At 42.8% G+C, this 19,673-nt stretch overlaps 5 protein-coding genes across 5 annotated transcripts; 4 read left to right on the top strand and 1 right to left on the bottom strand.

Moving 5' to 3' along the window:
* The first annotated feature begins 192 nt into the window (after window positions 1–192).
* On the top strand, window positions 193–1,805 carry LOC129596396 (cytoplasmic polyadenylation element-binding protein 1-like). The gene is made up of 5 exons (XM_055493670.1): window positions 193–303; window positions 507–651; window positions 1,191–1,350; window positions 1,586–1,666; window positions 1,798–1,805. The coding sequence occupies exons 2-5, from the start codon at window positions 541–543 to the stop codon at window positions 1,803–1,805; spliced, it is 360 nt and encodes a 119-aa protein (XP_055349645.1). The 5' UTR covers window positions 193–303; window positions 507–540.
* A 17-nt stretch (window positions 1,806–1,822) lies between these two features.
* On the top strand, window positions 1,823–3,018 carry LOC129596431 (cytoplasmic polyadenylation element-binding protein 1-B-like). Its single transcript, XM_055493707.1, has 2 exons — window positions 1,823–2,017; window positions 2,355–3,018. Exons 1-2 carry the CDS (start codon window positions 1,882–1,884, stop codon window positions 2,714–2,716), a joined length of 498 nt encoding a protein of 165 aa, XP_055349682.1. The 5' UTR covers window positions 1,823–1,881; the 3' UTR covers window positions 2,717–3,018.
* Window positions 3,019–3,281: 263 nt separating this feature from the next.
* Window positions 3,282–10,423, bottom strand: LOC129596428 (transient receptor potential cation channel subfamily A member 1-like). The gene is made up of 21 exons (XM_055493703.1): window positions 10,243–10,423; window positions 9,832–10,126; window positions 9,192–9,348; window positions 8,915–9,090; window positions 8,010–8,515; window positions 7,582–7,630; window positions 7,246–7,446; window positions 6,968–7,137; window positions 6,823–6,902; window positions 6,664–6,748; window positions 6,541–6,593; window positions 6,404–6,465; window positions 6,071–6,322; window positions 5,863–5,922; window positions 5,699–5,791; window positions 5,543–5,613; window positions 5,184–5,481; window positions 4,783–5,124; window positions 4,289–4,507; window positions 3,866–4,185; window positions 3,282–3,718 (listed from the first exon to the last, which is right to left on the bottom strand). The coding sequence occupies exons 2-21, from the start codon at window positions 10,105–10,107 to the stop codon at window positions 3,457–3,459; spliced, it is 3,732 nt and encodes a 1,243-aa protein (XP_055349678.1). The 5' UTR covers window positions 10,108–10,126; window positions 10,243–10,423; the 3' UTR covers window positions 3,282–3,456.
* Window positions 10,424–11,627: 1,204 nt separating this feature from the next.
* On the top strand, window positions 11,628–13,844 carry LOC129596445 (uncharacterized). The gene is made up of 4 exons (XM_055493723.1): window positions 11,628–11,808; window positions 12,409–12,661; window positions 13,053–13,157; window positions 13,402–13,844. The coding sequence occupies exons 1-4, from the start codon at window positions 11,743–11,745 to the stop codon at window positions 13,725–13,727; spliced, it is 750 nt and encodes a 249-aa protein (XP_055349698.1). The 5' UTR covers window positions 11,628–11,742; the 3' UTR covers window positions 13,728–13,844.
* Window positions 13,845–14,819: 975 nt separating this feature from the next.
* On the top strand, window positions 14,820–18,220 carry LOC129596387 (hydroxyacyl-coenzyme A dehydrogenase, mitochondrial-like). Its single transcript, XM_055493656.1, has 8 exons — window positions 14,820–15,089; window positions 15,155–15,283; window positions 15,948–16,105; window positions 16,418–16,520; window positions 16,582–16,605; window positions 16,748–16,837; window positions 17,153–17,342; window positions 17,683–18,220. The coding sequence occupies exons 1-8, from the start codon at window positions 14,976–14,978 to the stop codon at window positions 17,862–17,864; spliced, it is 990 nt and encodes a 329-aa protein (XP_055349631.1). The 5' UTR covers window positions 14,820–14,975; the 3' UTR covers window positions 17,865–18,220.
* Window positions 18,221–19,673: the final 1,453 nt, after the last annotated feature.

Genomic DNA, 19,673 nt, shown 5'->3' with positions numbered 1-19,673 from the left:
GTTGTGTGAGCCAAAACAGCGGAGCAAAATGACGCAACAATAGAGGCGCGAAGTGGTGCAACAATAGAGGAAGGCAAGGGGACGGGCTAGCTGGCGTCCCGGCCATTCCGCACGCCGGTTTGCAGCTTGAAGAACATGAAGGTTACTAGCGTGTAGCATGAATGTACTTGCGTTTACAGTATTTATAAACCCTGGACAGGAGAAACGAAAGAGCGTCTAGCCAGTTTCAGTTGTTTGTTTATTTACATACCTTTGGACTAGTGCCAGCACACTTAATTACTAGCTTGTATGTATTATCTGTAGGTAGGGGTTGTACCGCTGTAGTACTTGCTGATGTTACATACTCAACTTGTTTGTTAATAACTGTTCCTCTCTTTGGATCCATATAATTATTTCTCTCTTTTGGATCCGGTTTGCTTCCTTTGTTACTTGTTTTGCCATTTTATCATTTTGAAATTTTTAAACCTCGTTTCGTTCCGTAATATGACCGCCGTCTTTTCTGCCAGTGGAATCTGGTGCCACCGTCCACCCGTGGTAACCATGGCGTTACGGCAACCGAAGATCATCGATCTGGATCTCCCGTCTGTTCCGCTGGTGTGGACGGGATCCGTGATGACCCCGCACATCTTGGGATCGTCTTTCTCCAATAAGGTAACTCAATAAGAATGAGCAGATGGTTAAGAGTAGATATTGTATAATTGTAGTACTATAGAGCGCACCGTGTCTAGATAAGTATTCGATTTTCTAATACAATTTATAGTACATATTTACCGTCCTTTATAATTTTTCCTGCAGCATGATTGTTGTGTAGTGTAAGAGTTTTTGTAATTCTGTTTCACACAAACATGGCTTATGAAATTTTTTGATATTTCCTGGACTTGTGATATTTGTCGTATTCACGCCGTATTGTCGAATGTTTAGCATTGTACGAGTAGAATCGTTGAGTATTGTACGGTACTGGTAGTGCTCAATGAATCGGCTCACATACATTCATAACACATTAACAATTAAAATCTTTTTTACGATTAATTATTAGAATCTTGTACATATTGCGATCAGAACAATTTGATCTGTACCGTTGATGCATTACGAGCAGGTAACATATTAATCATGATCAGTTAAGGGTAGAAATTCAATTATTTTAAACTGGTAAGTTATCGAATTCATAAGTACGATAATATGTTTGGTAGGTTTTCGTGGGTGGCGTGCCTTGGGACATTACGGAAACAGATCTTCACTGCGCTTTCGACTGCTTTGGCACAGTCGCAGTGGAATGGCCTGCTGGATTTGGACCAAAAAGTGCTACCGAAGCACGTCATTTGAAGTCGCCGATTCGCAGGCCGAAATACGGTAGGAAACAATCCACATGCACGATGATACTTCGCATCGGCATAATAGCGACGACGGCATTCTTCCTAACTGTACTATTGGTAGTTGCTAATGCATTTTATTATCTGCATGCGTATTTAGAATTTTCTTTGCGTGCAGTAGTGACTTCTCAACCCTATGGGTCTCTCGAATATTTTCTCAGGGTCTGCCTGGGGATCCCCGATAATCTGATTTCTGTTGTGTTTTTTACTTGCAGGATATCTGTATTTGATTTTTGAGGCAGAGAAGTCAATCCTGAATTTGCTGGGATCTTGCACATACGAGGTGGAAAAGCATGGCCCCAGCTTTTTCTACAAGGCAACTATTGCGTTTATTTTTTGCAATAGAATGGAATTTAAGAAAATTACTGTATTGGCGATCAAGAAATTATCTTCGTTGTACAATATATCATGCATACCTTCATTACAGGTTTCTAGTGGGAAAATTCAACAGAAGACCGTGCAGATTATTCCCTGGCAGGTGAATAACGCAAAGTGGTCGGAACCGGCATATATGCCGGAAGCGGACTACGGTGCACTGGAACGGACGGTTTTCGTGGGTGGAATCCATGGACAGATCACGGCCGGTTCCCTTGCCCGCATCATGGGTCAGACGTTTGGTCCCATGGAAGCTGTGGAGCTTGACACTGGTAACTTGAAGCTAGGACTTAAAGAGAATTAGCACTTTCCTTTGTTCGAACTTGAATTTAGATCTTTCATTCGTTATTTAAATCTCGCATATTTTATTTTTGAGTTGCAGCTGCTGCGCTGCATGCTATAAAATTTTTACAGCATGCTGCTTTCAGCATATCGATACACTGTATCTGTATGTGACAGCAACAAGATAAACTTTGCATACCAGAAATCAGAGAGTCTCGTGTAAAGCCGATATAACATTTCTGGAAACAGGATGTACCGGGTATTTTTTTCTCTGTTCACTGTTTAGATACGCACCATATTCGTTTGGAATATTTTACATTTTTTCAGATAAATTTCGATACCCCACTGGATCGGGGCGAGCGGTCTTCCGGGATTTGCGATGTTACATGACGGCGGTGCTGTTCGGAGCGATGGAACTGCGCACCGACCGCTTCGCAAAGATCATCCAGATTGATCCCTTTCTCCACGACAGCGAATGCAGCGTGTGCTACCGCAAAAGCGGTCCACTGTTCTGCCGCGACCTGGCTTGTTGTCGATATTTTTGCCAGGAATGCTGGGAGTGGGAACACTCCGTGGTTGAACTGCTGAAAGGTCACCAACCGATGATGCGACTGACATCACGTGCCGTTGGCAAGATCGGTGACCAGGAAAAGCCAACGCTGCAGCAGCTATGCGGGGGAACGGTGTGAGCTTCCGCTGCTAGTAGAATCCGTGACAACGCCGTTATCCCTCCTGTTTTATGCTTTTATATTTTTTAATGTCCTCTTGTCTTACTTGCCTCAAGCCGTATTTTATTTGCACGTGGTGAAGTGGTTTTTAATGGTTCACCTGTCTGCCTGAAGTGAACCATGCTATTCGGTCGTGCAATGTTCATATCGAGATGTGCGATTTTGCCGGCGTTGTGTCTGGTTATTCCCTTTTCATCGCATCCGGCTTCTGTTTTTTTTTACTTCATCTGCTTCGGTTATCTGAGTACTTTTAGATTTTTAAATATCCACCCGATTTAATTTAATTATTGGTTGGGCTGTTGTACAGCATCTGATTTAAAGATTTTTTGGATTGTGTATGTCTGTATGTTCTTTGCATATGTACCTAAAAGTGGATGAAACGAAACGACCGGACCATTTTAAACCGGCTTACTTCCGACTCTCTGCGTGCAGCAACAGTGACCAGCACTGAGCAACATCACCCGCAGGCTATCGTAACTGCGTGAGCACCCTTTGAAACATAATTATCTATGTGTAACGATGCAACCGATAATCGAGCCTATAAGTTTAACTGAAGCAGCCATGTCCGTTATGTGCAGTCGCCTTCTTCACATGTTGGAAGCAGTAAAACAAATAAAATCCATATACTAATAAATGAAATAAATTAATAAATACCACAATTCATACAGTCCACAAACTTAATTGTATCTTCACAATCAGCATCATTCGTCGATGCTGACAGAAATATCTCTTTCGCCAATCGTGACCTTTCTCTTCAGTGCGGACTTAAGCATCTGCGCATTCTTCACTTTATTCCATAACGCTCGGGGACGCGGTTGTTTCGGCACAGCATAACGGGAGATCCTTCGCTGGGCACTGGTCGGATCATCTACCACATCCGCTTCCATGTTGATCTCCATACGCTGCACGATATTCCGCAGTAGTTCACGGTGCTGATCCATCCGTCCATTCAGGCTTCTCAACCTTTAATTAAACCGTTATCTGTTCTTATTGTGCTGCTGCAATACAAGGACGGTGCTACTTTCCGGGTGCCTTTCAGTTACTAGGATCGTTTTCTGCTAGCTAGTGTGCCACAAAGCGCTCCAAGTTTTAAGGTGACCTTTTACTTACTTTGAGCGCTGCTCGTGGATGTTCTGAACCAACAGCGTGGAGCTGACACACCGCTCCGGAACATCATCCCCATTTCCCACGGCACTGCCGCCCTGGTCCAGTTCGTCCAGTCCGCCCACTGATAACTTCTTCAGCCATTGCTGGAACGATTTCCACCGGGAGGCGTTGGGGAAGATGCGCACTTGCTGCTTTCTCACCCGGCGAAGAAACCAACTGGGCAGCTTCTCTTCGAGATCCGTGTGCAACTTCACCAGCATAGCTAACATGTTCAGGGAGGCGTTGCGCTCGACTTCCTGCAGATTCTGCACGACGATATTCATCTACAAAACAAATTCGCAAAATGTATTAACTTCTCGAAAACGAATACGAAGCAGCCATGGATTACGAAATCAAATACAGGTTAAGTTTGGTATAAAATCTAACCAGGATGGCTTGGATCAGCAGAGTAATCATTCCCACGGTAACCAGCGCCAGGAAGTAGGTTGCGGCGGGGAACACCAGCATGTCGCTTAACAGCGGTGTAATGTAATTCTGAATGGCATCGACGTCTCCGACCAGCATATCGGAAATGCGTATGATCGACGACGCCAGGTTAACGCTGGCCGTAAGATAGTTGTTCGGGTCATCGTCTTTATGGTCAACCTGAAGAATTTTAATTTTACGATGAAGTTAATTTCTGAATTAAAAAATTTTGAAGTTTTTGTTTTGGTTACGAAACAGGAGAAAAATAAATGAGACACCACTATTACGGTTTAGTATACAGTACTCAGCGTTGTACCCCCTAGGTTTTACGTCAAGGACATAATACATAATCAAGACAAATATGGCGTATACACTAAATTAAATTATATTATTGTCTCCAGCTGTTTTGATATGCAAAATTGCTAAAGTATTAAATTCTTTTGTCCAATGCTTACTTGGAAAAAGATCGACTGGTTGGGAACAATTTTCTCCGGATTCAGCACGCAAAACGTGATGCTAAACGCTATCACCATGATAAAGTACACCGATACCGCTTTGAAATACACCTTCAGTCCACGAAAGAAGATGTTAACATAGACGCCCAGTTTTCCATAGCGTTGAAAATGCAAAATCAGATTAATCCAGGAGAAAAACGCAGCCACGGCACCCAGGATCCACTGTACGCGCCACGGCATGTAGCGATCGTTCGTGTCAAATAATCCAATGGCAAAACATAATGCGGCAACATACAACACCACTTCCATGTAGTTGGCCAGTCGGAAAAAATATTTGCATCCCTGAAAAATGTGGAAATCATGTTATATAATCAGAATATTTTTTGCGGATCATGACGCACTTGTAAATAAATTTGCAGAATCTTTTTGAACAGTTGACACGCGGTGAAGATGAGGATAACGGTAAGAAACGCTTGGGAAACCGGAGCCAATTGGTCAAAGTCATACACCAGGGGGACCGGGCCAAAATGGGTTTGATTGAAATCCGGTTTATACTTGAGAAGATTCTGCAGGCTAATGCGCGTCATATGCGGCCGCAGTTCGGTTTCCAAGCCGCGCAGTAACAGAAAGGTCAGCATGGCCAAGAAGACAATGTACACTAGCAGGTTCACGAAGTGGAAGTAAATACCGTACGTCGTCCTGTGGGAAAACTTTTGTCCACTACGTAGGCGCAGTCTTAAAAGTCACTGTTCTTTCTCACCATTTTGTATCGAGGTAATGCTTACAGACGGGATGGCTGAGCAGATCCAGTCGACCATGCTTTACAATACACTGCCAAAGAACTCAATTTGTCATCACAAAATTTACAGGATTTCATGGGTACTAGTTTTGCGAATGCATGTCTTTCAACGCTTACATCCATGGTCTCCATGCTTTTTGGTTTCTTCCCTGTATTGTCTGCTGACGTATGACAGTGGCCAGGCTCAAGGACCCGAAAGTCGTACACAACCTACGCATAACAACGTTCTTGTACTGCTCGACACACAAGAGGGTTTAGCTATGAGGTACTGCATTTCGTACGGAATAAGCTGGTGACAGTGGATGGCACTGGGTGGAACACTGGCAGCGATCGAGTATGTTCTGCAAAACAACCATACCCAAGTTACCGTACTTCAGTGCTCAAGGACGTATTACATCATACGGAACAGAAGCATAGTTCGTAATTTCTGCGGGGAAGAAATTTTAGCTACCACCCCCAGGTATGGAAGCAGTGAAGAGAAAGGCGCACCTGTACAACATCCGGGAGCTCTTTGATCAGTCCCAGTATCGGCCACTGATACAATTGTGACGGTTGTGCCAAGAGCTCGTCCCAGCGTGCATGCTCCATCATGGCGGATACCGCAGCTTCGTTCTTATGAAAGATAGCGACATCCAGCGCAGTGGCACCGGATTTACTGCGGACTAGCTCCGTTCCCGCGGTTAAAAGGAAATCAATGCAGTCGCTGGCGTTGTGCTCGGCAGCATCGTGCAGTGCTGAATTCTGTAACTCCAAGGTTCGCCTTGTTCATCGTCATAGACATCTGCCACATTTCTGTCCCCAGACAAATCATGCACTCAGTACCTGTTCACGATCCTGAATCCGTGCCAGGTATGCGTAGCTTTTAAGAAGTAAGGAACAGGATTCTAGAGGGTTACAAACACATTATAAACTTTGTTTTCCATCAGAATAGTGGGCAGATATAGCGAAACGTAACCCACCTCGACTGTTTTCAACCGTTGCGAGGTGAAGAGCGGTTTTTCCCATAAAGTTTCTGCAGATTGTGCAATGTGTCGAGCTTGACCCTTCTTTCAATATATTTTTATTCTATTTATGAAACTCACTTATGAATTAACGCTCCATTCGTTAGGAGCAGCTGCACCACCCGGCAATGACCCCCCGCTGCCGCCAAATGCAGTGGCGTATTGCCTGTACACAGCCCCAGTAGGTACTTAAAGAAAAATACCCAAGTCTTCAAGTCTTTTTTGGTGTTTAGATTTTACCTTGCCGGTCATATGCATTCATGGTGCTCATGCCTTGTGAAGTTTCCAGCAACTTCTTGGCTGTATTGTATCGTCCCAGGCTAAAAATTTGAATGGTCTTGGCTGGCGTTATAAAAGGTTATGTTGCACCACTACCTTAACTTACGCCGCAGCCACGTGCAGAGGCGACCGCGATTGGCCATCGCGGATGTCACCAGCGGCTCCCATTCGGATAAGCTCTTCGCTGGCTGTGCCGAAGCCGCTTTCTGCTGCGTAATGCAACGGCGTACAACCGTTCTTGTCTTTCTCATTTAGCAGTTTCGTAAACAGATCATTCTGCAATTTTCCATATTATCTTTTACTGAATTAACTGCTACCAAATACTCTTTAGTTGACCGTAGTATTGCTATAATAATTACGTACTGATATAATCACACTGCTTACGTTATTTATTTCCCTGGCGATGGCACTCTGGTCCGCCCCACCGATTATAACGTAGTGCAGGAAGTTCTTTTTGTCATTATTCTTAATGGTCACATCGGCACCGCGGTAGATCAACTCCAGGATGGCTTCCTCCGCTGCTCGGGTGGCGGCGCTGATAAGCGGAGTGTTGCCAGTTTTGTCTTGAGCATCGACCGGGGCCCCCTAATTTGAATTATGATTTCAAAGCTACCAACATGCGAGCGAGCAGTCCTCGTATTATGATGCTCTGTAATTTTCTGGTTGTACATTCCGGTTTCCGGTTGTTGTTTTTAATTGTACATTAATAACGAGGCTTACAGTTTGGATCAGTATTTCTATTAAATCCACATGATTATAGATGGCAGCCCTAAAAACGTAAGCAAACGTTATACTCGTAGACTCGTAGTCGGTAAATATTTATCTCCATTTATGTTCCAGTCGGTAGTCGGTAACTATTTATGTTCCGGTGTAAGGCACCCTCGGTCTCACTACTGACGGTAAGTCAGTTGTCATGTTGTACGAGTACCTGAATATTCATCTCTTATAGACACTGCATGTCATTATTGACACTTATAGACGCTGCTGCCGCGCACAGCAGTTAGTGTATAATTATGTATGTAGCATTATATATTTTTATCGTTTGTGGTAAAAGTTAGTTACAAATAAAGGATACTGGAATTACTGCCCAGCTAGAGCGATACACAATCTGTAAAGTTTATCCAGTAAAATGCGTGAGCGCAGTATACCTATGCAGTGGCGTCAGTCCATTATGATCCTTCATGGCCAGCACCCGTTCCAGTTTCTCTTCATCCTCCACGCTCGCACAAATCATCTGCACCATCTCCACGCTGCCCTGCGAACACGCCACATGCAGCGGTGTCGTCCCGTCCACCGTCTGCGCTTCCACCGACGCCTTATTGGCCAAGAGCAACGCCGCGCCCTCCATGTTGCCTCCGTGTACCGCAGCGTGAAGCGGTGTGCCCTTTTCATCATCCTCCACACTGACCAGTTGCGCCACGGTGTAGCCGGTGTTGCCATCTTGTAGAATGTGCCGCAAAACAATGTTCGCGCTTTTCGCAGCGGCCAGATGCAGAACGGTCAGGCCCTGGTCGTTGCCGTGGCAGACGCTGGCCCGGCGTCGGATGAGCAGGTCTAGCATCGCCACGTGGTTCAGACATCCGGCGATATGTACCGGTGTTTCCCCGTTGAAACCCGGCGTGTTAATATCCAATGACGCGGCGTTTAACAACTTCTAAAAAATATTTACGCGTTACTTACACATGACTTTGCACTTATTTTCGGATGCGCTAACGTTGGTGTCGCTTGGTGTCAACTAAAACAGAGTTTCATGAATATGATTCACGTGGTGCTTTTTCTCTTTGTTACTTAAGTTTTAGCTGACTAATCCCACAATTAGATAATTTTTAACAACACATTGTATGTACTATTGCAAATTTGTAAGTAAAAGCAGCATATGTATTGTACTTATGGTTAGTACTATACAGCAATACATAAAGCCCGCGTAATTTTCGGCGCGTGCAAGTTAAGTTTAATTAATCATGTACAGTGTGTATGCAATCGATTTGTAACAAAATTTATGAATAAAAATCAATTTAAAAATTACTTTTTATTAAACACGTCTTTTACGTACAGAAAGCGCATCCATGCATTGTCCACGCACGGCAACATGCAGTGCGGTGTCCTGTTTACCATTCTTTATTTTGGGATTTGCTTGGGAAGCCAGCAGAGCAGCAATTGCTGCACCGTCATTTTTTGCGGCTGCTAAATGCAGAGCTGTATTTCCTTCGTTATCGACAGCATTAATATCTGCAAAATGCCAAACGAAACACTGTAGCAAGCACTCCCTTGCATTAAAAGCGGAGTTGCTTATAGTGGCAGTTATTGCCTGATGCATTGTATTACAGTACCTGCTTTATTATCTAACAGATCCTGTAAAACTGCAAAATTCTCATTGACCACTGCGACATGAATCGCAGTTTTGCCACTGCGATTTCTTGAATGCACCAAATCGATGTTGTTGCGCATCAGACTCTTGGCGACATCGCGATTTCCAGCAGAAATGGCCTACACGCGAAGCCAAATAAAGTTATAGTCGTATTTTTGTTTTACATAGAATCGATTTGAGTTTCATAACTATTAGTAAAAAAACTTTCATAAAATTCCAAATTGTTATTGTTTGCGCGTTTATCGTTACAATGCGCCGCACTTATGAGCGGAAGTGCGTACCATAAAAACATTCGAAACAACAGCTGTAATTTACTCGTTAATGTTAATGGAAAAATACGAGCATGCATTTTTTAGCGAAACATCTTAAAAAAGTGTACAACCAGAATTTAAATGCAATTTTTATAACGCCGTTCAATAAATACCATGCAATAAAGCTTTGGCAGTAAAGAAATTTTGCCAACACACTACGATACCATCATTACCATGCATAACAATATAACAATACCACTAATTACTGACGCAGGTAACGATAAGTACATAACTAAGAGAGCTGTTAACCACGGATCACAGTACATAAACGATAATGTATACTTAATAAACCTGAAAAAATTCAGCAACGGCTCCGTGTTCGTCGGCAGCGTCGTCCACCGATGATGTTACGGTTGATGATGTGCTTAATTCGTTACTCCAGCGCTTCTTCCCCATCCCGTGCGGCATTCCATGCAGACCAATATTGCTTTTATCAGCGTGTATCGTATCCCGATAATTTCTGGTAAGCCCAGATGACAGCGACGCATTGTCCCGCAGCAACAAATCCGACAACTGCGGCGATGAGCGGGATTGCGCGAAATTTCGAAACACCAAAGCCCACGGCATGGTTCTAGCTGTGGCTCGACTGCTAACCGGAAGTAGACAATTAACTGGCAGTCAGGAACCACAAAAATTAAAATACCACAGTTTTATCCTTCAAAATTGTCCCAGTTAGAGATGAATAATTTCAAGTATACGCACAATTACGGCGTCAGAAGGGCTGGTGACCTTTACACGGAAATTAATTCTGGTTGTAAGGTTTGTGCAGAACTCGAGTCAGGATTCTGCAGTCATTAATTGTCACTAAAAAAGCCCGTTTAATCGGGCAGCCAAAAAAAACCAAACATCATACCGTCAGGTGCGAGAATGTCAGCTTTCGCCGAAGAAGTGCTGTGAAGTAACGGATAAATTAACCATGAAGTTGAGTGATAATTTTCGGCATTGACATCACATGCATATGGCCTTGTTAAATATGCAGTTTTTTCCCAAACACTGCGGATTGGTTTCTACAAACGGAGGTGCTGGCCGTGACCAAGACAGAGAAAGAAATTATTTGTGCAAATTAATATCACGTTCAGCTGTTGGACGAGAATAAAGCAGCAGGAAGCCGTCAAAGCCACGATCGTATGAGCAGCACCTCAGCTTATAGTCTGGCGCATAATTATTAGTGTTGTCTCGATACAGAAAATCATAACTTGTGAAAGACGCATGAAAATTTTCGTAAACCCTCGCCGTTATATAGCGCAATGCATTGCTAACAAACATGTACAAAGACTATTTCGAATTTTTGCTATGCGTTTGTCTGTCATTCAAATATTTTTTTAAAAACATCGGCCACTAGGTAATTTTGTTTAACTACAGAGTAAATCAAGTTTTCGGAAATATTTACATAGTTCCATTAACAATACATCTATAAACCAAGAACGCGCTGCATGGGATGCTGGAGTCCGCTGACCGGTTTACACAAGCGTGAGATTTTGTTTAAAAACGCAACCGGGATATAAACAGATTCAAAGCATTCTCTGTGTGCTTTTGTATTGTCAAACGGACAATTACATTATTTCTGATTAAGCCGTTTGCTTGTTCTCACCCGTAGAATTCTTGGTTTCGCTCGTTAAAATCGGGTTTAGGCTGACGTTATTTAAATATCTGGCTTATAGGTCTATTAATGCAGACTGTTAGCGCATCTGCGATGTTTCGTCTGCAGTTTATACTACGAGTACTCCAATAACAATAAGCTGCACTGAACATAATCTGCCTTTTTCGAAAGGTCACGCGTTCGTAACAGATTGGCATATATACATGTTACCGCGATGATTGATCAGTTTTAAGTTCTAGAAGTGTACATCGTAAAAAAGATGTAATAAAGAATAAACCGTTAAAATTGTGGCTGGATATGGCCAATGCCAATTGCAGGTTTTGCGGCGGTGATGTACAAATACCATATTGTACTACACTATTTCTTTATCTAAATCTGATTAATATGTGATCATTATCAGTTCGTTGATTAGCCCGTACTGTTTCACAAACCGATCGTAAGAACTTTCATTGTAATAGTATTTTAGTTTTACGATCGCTAACACATTTTTAGCGCCACACCAATCATTTACGCAAAAATATAACTTAATTTTTTGGTTGGAATCTGAGAATCTGAATTTACCCATGAAGAGTAATTTTTTCAACTTATCCTAATTCAAGCAAATGTGCCTTTTACGCAGTCACAATTCCTTATCCTGCGCAGTCGGAGCCGGATCAACGCAGAATGGGGTAAAGCACCGGTTTTAGCACTGGTATTCCATGTCATAATTTGACATTTTTGGTCTGTTGTAATTCTCTGGAAAACTTTTTGTTTTAGTAGACGAGTTCGAAAACGTTAAGTAATTTGATTATCATTCCAATATAGGACTCATGCGTGCGTACGCAGATACAAGTGTTAAAAGGTGAATGACAGCATTCACGATTTGATATCCAAATGAGTATTCGTAATACAGCTGCACGTGGTATTTATCGCTTCGTGTTACCATATATTGGTTGTAAATATTATTTTAAATACTATATATATATATATATTATTTTGTATTGGTTGCAATTATTATTTTTGTAAATATTATCTCGGCTTCCAGTTAAAAAGTGTATAAATATCCAAACACAGCATTAGGAATACTCTAAAGCCCTCAAATTTTATCGCCCTGAATTTTGCTTTTGCTTGTCGATCACAACTGATGGCACCGTAGCATAAACAAACGCGCAGTAGTTACTTACACTGCACGCCTGTTGCTAGATTTCTCCATATTGCGGCCATTAACATTTTTGACAGCTGATGCATACATTTACAGAAATAATAAACTTCGTTTTAATCTTTTGCAGGTGCTTCGTCTGCGATTATTTCCAGTTTTTGGTATTCTTATGATTTTGTACGGAGTTCTTCCAGTCATTTCAACCGATTATGGCAATCAACATCGCAATAACAGTTTTATTTCCCGGACGCGACGAAGTGTGGGATACGAAAATGTTGTGATTACTGTGCCTTCTAACCCGAGCCATAAGCCGTGGGAAAAGGTTACTCCAGATCAGTGCATTTCCTTTCTTGAAACTAGTGGTTTATTAACAGGCCAAGAAGGTAAATTTTTTAGCAGTTGTTTGGTATAGCCATAGTAGTTAGTAATAAGATATATTGATAATATAATATTGCACGCTGACTGTATTTGTAGAGTGACAGAATACACTGGTAAGACGTGTAAGAATGAATGTCGTAATACTAGTCTTAATTAACAGTCATCCACAGTATTCCATGAGCATTATAGAGATAGGGACATTCATAGGGACACCGAAATGAAGATTTACAAAGATTTGTAAAGATTTATAGAATTCAAAACGTACCGCCGGCAAACTACAAAAACGGCAGCAGTCGATGACCGGAAGTCACCTGATTTTGCCGGTGTATTTATGAAAAAAAATGTTTTTCACGAAAAAAGATAAACTACTTGCACACGACACTTATAACGTTTCAGGATGGTGTCCTGGTGTAACGGATGACGTACTATGCTGGCCAACAACTGCACCCGGCGAAACCATCCTGCAGCCATGTCCCAACATGACTGGCACCGATACCACCAGTAAATACGTCGATAAATACATCTGAATAATTTTTTGTGCTTTGGTAATGTTAATTTGCCCGTTGCGTATAAGGTAGGAAAGGGCATTTAAAAAATTAAAACGAGCCACATTAGCCCACATTGCAGTAAGCAGCGTTTGATGTAAGTACGTAAGTACATAATTGCAACAAAAAGTACTATTACAGTATTCAAAGAAAATGCATTTAGAAAAACGTTGCTGTGTTTTAACTTTATTAATTAACAGAATTTGCAAATAAAACTTGCGACATGAACGGGACTTGGGAGAGCAAGCCGGACTCCGGGGATGCCGGGTACACCTACTACGATGACTGCTTTAACGACGACACAAAACAAATGTTCGAAACGTACTATGGTGGTTCTGCCGAAGCGGCAATAATACGCCAGAAATTCGAAGCTCTGCACAACCAGTCCCAATCCAACCAAGGCGCTTCCGATATCTCTCACACGTCGAGCAGTTTAAACATCCAGGCATCAAATACTTCGCGTTCCAGGGAATTTTCTAAACTTCCCACACCTTTCATCTGCATTTTCTGCACTATTAACCTTTGATAAAGGTTGGCGGGATGGTGATGAAAATCAACTGAAGTCGAGACTGCCGCCTCTTTAGCATATACCGTAACCTTGCAACTGCAAGCAGCAGAAGAAAAACTTTCGCGACAGTAAAAGCTTTCGTACGACCATATCAAAATAATATGTAGCTCTGTAGTAAATAAATATTTAGCTCGAGTTCTACAGAAATTTTCTATACAACTACCGAAATTCTATACTCGTACAGATTTCTATTTTCTATACAAACCGAAAACAACGAAATCAAAAGAACAGTACGTATCGCAGATCTGTACTACTTACAGCCGTACTTTTTTGTTGAAATGACAATACATTATGTACACACTTCGCGTCATACTTCTGAAGTATTCGTAAATCCATTAAACACCAAAGACAGAGGAACAAAGCAATGTCAGCGCAAAATCAAAATCTCCACATGTCACACACACGCTATCTGTAGATGGCGAAACCTTGCGGTAATACTCGCCCCAGATGACCAGATCCCATCGGGCAGAACACAAAGAAACTCCGGCTTCACACCTCCGCGCCCCATCCACCTATCCAGAGGGCTCGACAGTCGACAGATGATAGATCCACTCCGCAATCCAATGTGAGTGTTTCCAGAATGATCATTCAAGCGTCAGTGATTTGGTCATTACGATTCTAGATACTTTATTTCAAATCCACACTCAAAAACGTGTTAAGAAGCAATTACAGATAGATAAACAAAAGCTCATTAAACATCTCAGCCTTCTCTACGGTACCAATGACAGACACCGTGTTACCGCGCTGTATCTCTAAAGACAATCGCTGTCGTAAAAATTCATGTGCACGCGCTTCTCCTGAATGAACCCGTAGTCTTTTTCCCAGTTCTTTGATGATAGCAATGGCCGATGGACCCCACTGTCTCATTGCCTCGAAAGCAATAGCCGCGAAAATGTACCGGCCGTCTAAATACGAATATAATCTACCCTAGGCTTCTGGCCATTTGAATATTTAAAACAACTGCCGCACGGGGTGGTTAAGCCAATCACTCTCTCACTCTGCACCGTCTGTGGTTTTACATTTTACGCCACGTGCAGCTTTAGTCAGGAAATTATGAATCAGAATGAGAAACATATCTGGAGCTACTTAATTAACTTAATTTTAGTTTTTTTGTTCAAACGTTCGTATTTAATTTTTGGTTTTTGATGAAATGCATCCTAACCATTCCATGTCCCGGTGACTGATTATCTAGACAGCTTTCACATAATGTTTTCCCATCGGAGCGCACAATTCTTCCGTCTGTACAGTACGAGCAACGGGAAGAGTATCCGCGATGTGGTGGTGATCGGAGCGGGATTGATGGGAGGGGGCATTGCGCAGGCAAGGCACCACGGGAGTTTCTGTCTGCTGTGGTTTGCCGATGATTTTGGCTGACTGCTCCGCAGGTGACAGCCGCCGCCGGACTGAATGTGACGCTGGTGGATCACTCGCAGGACGCGCTGGTCCGTGCGCGCAACAGCATGGCCTATCGCTACCATCGCAAACTGGCCAAGGAGCTTCCCGATAATCAACAGGTACGCCGTACGGTGTCATGTAGACATGTGCACTGGCAGAGAAAAAATTTGTCCTTTCGGAGATCTTATGTTATGGTACTTATGATAACTTATCATGTGACAGTTATAAAATTTGAAATGCGTCGACTATGGTTGGAGGAATTTTAAATTGGAACAGTGCGATCGAATCAAGTATCTGTACTCTACGATTGCTGCAAAGGCTGCAAAGGTTCTGGAAACCTAGAGTATTATTTAATATTTGATATTTGATCACTCCGAATACCATATTTGAAAAAATTCTTACTCCGATAGTGGTGATTTTTGGATGCTGCCTAAAAATAATAGCTGCTGTGTTATGCTTTTCCGTTTGACGTTTCTCGTTTGACGCCACTGAATAGTGGGAAAAAATTAAGTTCTACTGTATATTTTTATCTTGAAAATACAAACTCCGTACGCTGACGTAAGTACGCTGACGACGTCATGTTTTTGCGCGCAGGCAGTCAACGAATTCCCTTTCATGCCATTACACTACGAACGCTTCCATTTTCTCATCCCCTTTAAATAGAGTACTAGTAACTATTATAATCATTAAGTACGGAATCCTAGCGGCAGTTCTACAGCGGCGGTTATTTTTGTAAGCAATAATATTAGAGCATCTACTGCACGTTTGTTTATTGGTTTCCAGAAAGCCAAAGAGATGGTAGCGCAGTTACTGCAGCACGTCCAGCTGCAGACCGATCACTGTGAGGCCGCGTCGCAAGCGGATCTGGTGATTGAGGCCGTGGTGGAGAATATTCAAGTCAAAAAATTGCTCTTCCAAGAACTGGATCGCACAGCCGCCAAGTAAGCCGGTAGTAAAATTACTCGTTTATTTTCGGGAAAAATATTGTGTACTGATTATTCATTTTCCGTTCTTTTATAATTTAATGCAGTGTTATGCGGCTTTTCACAGTCATAGTTGGTAGTTGCTATATTCTCGAATTCTTTACTTTCTTAGACCAACTGACGATTTCATTTCCGCCTTGATAAAGTGTTGAAATTTTTTAAATTTAGGTTTTAGCTGCTTCGTCCTGTTGCTGATGCTGGCTGTAAATGTGTCACGGCGCATCGATAAAAAAATAAATTCAGTTTTATAAATTCAATTGTGTTCTGCAGGCATACCATTTTTGCATCGAACACGTCGTCGCTATCCATTACCGAAATGGCGGATGGTACTGAGCGGAAAGATCGTTTTGTTGGCATGCATTTTTTCAGCCCTGTAAACATTTTTCGACAACATGGTAATCAGCCGTTTTCGAAAATAGCAGCTCTTTTTACAGGTGCCCGTGATGCCTTTGGTTGAGGTAGGATTGCTGGTTATACAACTTCTGTTTTTAGACATTCGTTCTTCTTGCTCATACCTCGGTCATCATGCAGCGTCTCTGTATTCCTTTTATTAGGTTCTATTTTTAAAGCTTCGATTTTTAAATTATGGTTATATTTCAGCTGACGCGACTTGACAGTACGAATGACGCTGTTTACGATTGTGTTAAAGAATTCGTGAAGACCATCGGTAAAACCTCCGTCGACTGCAAGGTGGGTGTTTGTCGGTTTGTGATCTTGGTTTTGTATGCCGTGGTTTTTATCTTTTCATTTCGTTGCCGTTTACTGCGCAAGTATTATATATAATTTCGTAGTGCAGTGGTGGTAGGTAGCTATACTCAGTGGGAATGGAACAGTTGCCATGAAGTTAACTAATAATGACTGTAATAATAGAATGGATTTTCTTTGATTTTTCTTTTGGAAATTTTCTTCCACCTTTATATTTGGTGGTGTGAATCGTTTATGGAAAATCCACAGAATATCATAGTTTTGAAATCGTTTTTGAAATTTTTCTTGCTATTGCCGCAGGATACTCCCGGGTTCATCGTCAATCGCTTGCTCATTCCGTATATGTTGGAAGCGGTGCGGATGCTGGAGCGCGGTGATGCGGAAGCCAAGGATATTGACACGGCCATGAAACTGGGAGCGGGGTACAAAATCGGTCCGCTGGAATTGATGGATTTCATTGGGTTGGATGTGGCCTTTCTTATCATTCAAGGTAAGTACTTTTGTATTACTCGTTTAGGATAAATTTACATTAATTGCTTGATCAACGTTACGCTGTCTTTGTGACAGTTCTAAGTGCTCATGATGACTTCCACATGTTAAAATTTTTATTGTACAGTATCACAGAAACGTCTTTTGCAGAATAAGAACTGGTAAAGTGCAGCGATATGTTCTTGTTAATATAGATATATACAGTTAAAGACTTGGTACAGTACATACCGTTTTATTAGTATAATCGTAGTCAATGGGCGAGGATATCTTTCGCCCATTTAGACTGCCTGTTTCCACTCATTTCAGTAATAGACCGTATCGTTTCATAAATTTTTTTGTAGGATGGCATAAGAAAATGCCCAACGATCCCTTATTCGCTCCCGTCCGCACCATCCAGCGAATGGTCGAAGAGGGTCGACTGGGACGGAAAAGTGGTTCGGGATTCTACGAGTACAAAGCGGAGCAGTCGGTGGACGCCGACGCACAAATCGAGAAGCTGCGATTAATCAAATCACGCACCTGATGCGCCTCCATGACCAAAAGAACGATCATGCTTAGCCAAGCTCACAGAAATTTAACATTCCGTTTTTTATAAGTTTGCTGCTGATGCGATTATATCAGACGATTAATACAGTTGTTATTTATTTTTGTTAAACACGGTGTACGTTGGACGTTGAATTTGAATGCGTAAGGAACTGTCTTACAGATCTTTATCCATGAATCCATTACTGAAGTACTTCATATATTCAGAGTTCGCGAAAGCGAACAGCACTCCGTTCGATTGCCGTTATTCAGTGCATCAAGATTACATTTTTGGAAGGTCCAAAGAAAAAGGGCTTTTCACCAAGATGGAAGTGGAACATAACGTCATTGCAACGCAGCATACTATTATATTTAAGGTAAAATTGCAAGGTATAATAAACAACAGAAATCTAATAAAAATCGAGTCCCAGGGTGTAAAATATAAATTATTAAACAGTGAATATCGCCCTACCGGTGCTAAAGGCTTGAGTTTTTTTATTTACACAAATACTTTCATTACAATGAGTATCAGACTTCTAATTAATCTGAAATCGAGCATGTGACAGGCAAGCACAGAGAGCTCACAGGTGACTTTATTGTACAAATAAAGTGGAGCAAATGCCGCGTGAATGCGGGGAAAACCACAACAAAGGCCAGTGTCTGGCAGAAATCAGCAAGTCAAGTTGCTGCGAGCTAGTTCTAGAGCGTAATGAAAATGTAGAGAAAGAAATGTGCTGGCGGCAACGGCGTCACGCTGTCCAGACACATGGAATGTGAGTGCGCATAGTGTTGGGCCGGCCCGGCCCAGGGCCGTAACGGCCAGGCCGACCTCGGCCCCGGCCGCTGGAGAGGCCGCGCCGGGCATGACCCTCGGCCCGGGAGAAGGGCCATGGCCCGGCCGCGGCCGTGGCCCGCTGTAAACGTTAAATATGGAAAAAGCTTTGAAAAAACAAAAAATTTCATTGGCATTTACTGAAATTTAGTAGTTTTGGATGAATTTTCTTAATTCTCACAGCATTAAACGTTTCTAGGCGAAAATCCGTCTATTTTTCCGTTGACATACCCGCTGTAGCCGCTTTATAATGACATCCGGGAATGAAATCTTGCTGTGATGCAGACGGCCCGGGCCGCGGCCGGGGACATGTCGGGCCGCAGCCCGGATCGGCCCGCGGCCCGGGCCGTGCAAATGACGGCCCGGCCCTCTTGCTCGGGCCGGGCCGCGCCGGGCCGGGCCGGGCCGGGCCGACCCAACACTAAGTGCGCAGACTGGACTCGTATCCAACGCGAGCGTATATGCGCTGAGTCATACAGCGAGAGAGAGGAGCGAGAGAGCAAGTATGCTCAGTGAGTGCGCCCGCGGTGTATCCGCTAGGCGGAGAGTGCAGTGCAGCCACTCACGTACGTACAAGAGAGGGCGAATCAGCATGTGTGCAGTGATACGCATACGCAAAGTGGCGTATCTATCACGCAGGCTGTCGTGCCTCTAACAAGCAGGCCAGGTGCTTATGGCGGGCACCCGCCTTGGCGGGTGCGATGAGGCGGGTCTTAACCATCAGGCGGGCATTGCAGAAATGCATTTGCACAGCGCACTTTCCCACTAGAGCGCATCCTTGCCGCCAGTGCAAGTCATATACACTATATTTCCTCACGCTGCTGCACGCTTTATAACTTTGAGACCTTCAAAAATCACCCCTTGTAACACTGTTTACAAAAAAATACGCAGATCTTTCTAAATCGTTTTGTTGGGCAACTTGGACTTGGACTTGGTTGTAATTTGAAAAAATGCGTAATGCAAGATGCAGGTCATGTC

Source organism: Paramacrobiotus metropolitanus, unplaced genomic scaffold (assembly GCF_019649055.1).
Source record: "Paramacrobiotus metropolitanus isolate TYO unplaced genomic scaffold, Prichtersi_v1.0 Parri_scaffold0000089, whole genome shotgun sequence".
Taxonomy (NCBI): Eukaryota; Metazoa; Tardigrada; class Eutardigrada; order Parachela; family Macrobiotidae; genus Paramacrobiotus; species Paramacrobiotus metropolitanus.
Note: the sequence above shows the minus strand (reverse complement) of the source record. Positions and strands in the feature narration are given on the sequence as shown.

Coding starts and splice junctions, on each gene's coding strand:
- LOC129596396 (XM_055493670.1), top strand. CDS start 541: ATGGCGTTACGGCAACCGAAGATCATCGATCTGGATCTCCCGTCTGTT. Junction 652..1,190: donor GATCGTCTTTCTCCAATAAG/GTAACTCAATAA, acceptor TATGTTTGGTAG/GTTTTCGTGGGTGGCGTGCC. Junction 1,351..1,585: donor GATTCGCAGGCCGAAATACG/GTAGGAAACAAT, acceptor TTTTACTTGCAG/GATATCTGTATTTGATTTTT.
- LOC129596445 (XM_055493723.1), top strand. CDS start 11,743: ATGTGCCTTTTACGCAGTCACAATTCCTTATCCTGCGCAGTCGGAGCC. Junction 11,809..12,408: donor CCGGATCAACGCAGAATGGG/GTAAAGCACCGG, acceptor AATCTTTTGCAG/GTGCTTCGTCTGCGATTATT. Junction 13,158..13,401: donor GACTGGCACCGATACCACCA/GTAAATACGTCG, acceptor ATTAATTAACAG/AATTTGCAAATAAAACTTGC.
- LOC129596428 (XM_055493703.1), bottom strand. CDS start 10,107: ATGCCGTGGGCTTTGGTGTTTCGAAATTTCGCGCAATCCCGCTCATCG. Junction 6,466..6,540: donor AACGGTTGAAAACAGTCGAG/GTGGGTTACGTT, acceptor GTAACCCTCTAG/AATCCTGTTCCTTACTTCTT. Junction 5,614..5,698: donor AAAGCATGGAGACCATGGAT/GTAAGCGTTGAA, acceptor GTTCTTTGGCAG/TGTATTGTAAAGCATGGTCG.
- LOC129596431 (XM_055493707.1), top strand. CDS start 1,882: ATGCCGGAAGCGGACTACGGTGCACTGGAACGGACGGTTTTCGTGGGT. Junction 2,018..2,354: donor AGCTGTGGAGCTTGACACTG/GTAACTTGAAGC, acceptor ACATTTTTTCAG/ATAAATTTCGATACCCCACT.
- LOC129596387 (XM_055493656.1), top strand. CDS start 14,976: ATGTTTTCCCATCGGAGCGCACAATTCTTCCGTCTGTACAGTACGAGC. Junction 15,284..15,947: donor AGCTTCCCGATAATCAACAG/GTACGCCGTACG, acceptor ATTGGTTTCCAG/AAAGCCAAAGAGATGGTAGC. Junction 16,606..16,747: donor CCGTGATGCCTTTGGTTGAG/GTAGGATTGCTG, acceptor GTTATATTTCAG/CTGACGCGACTTGACAGTAC.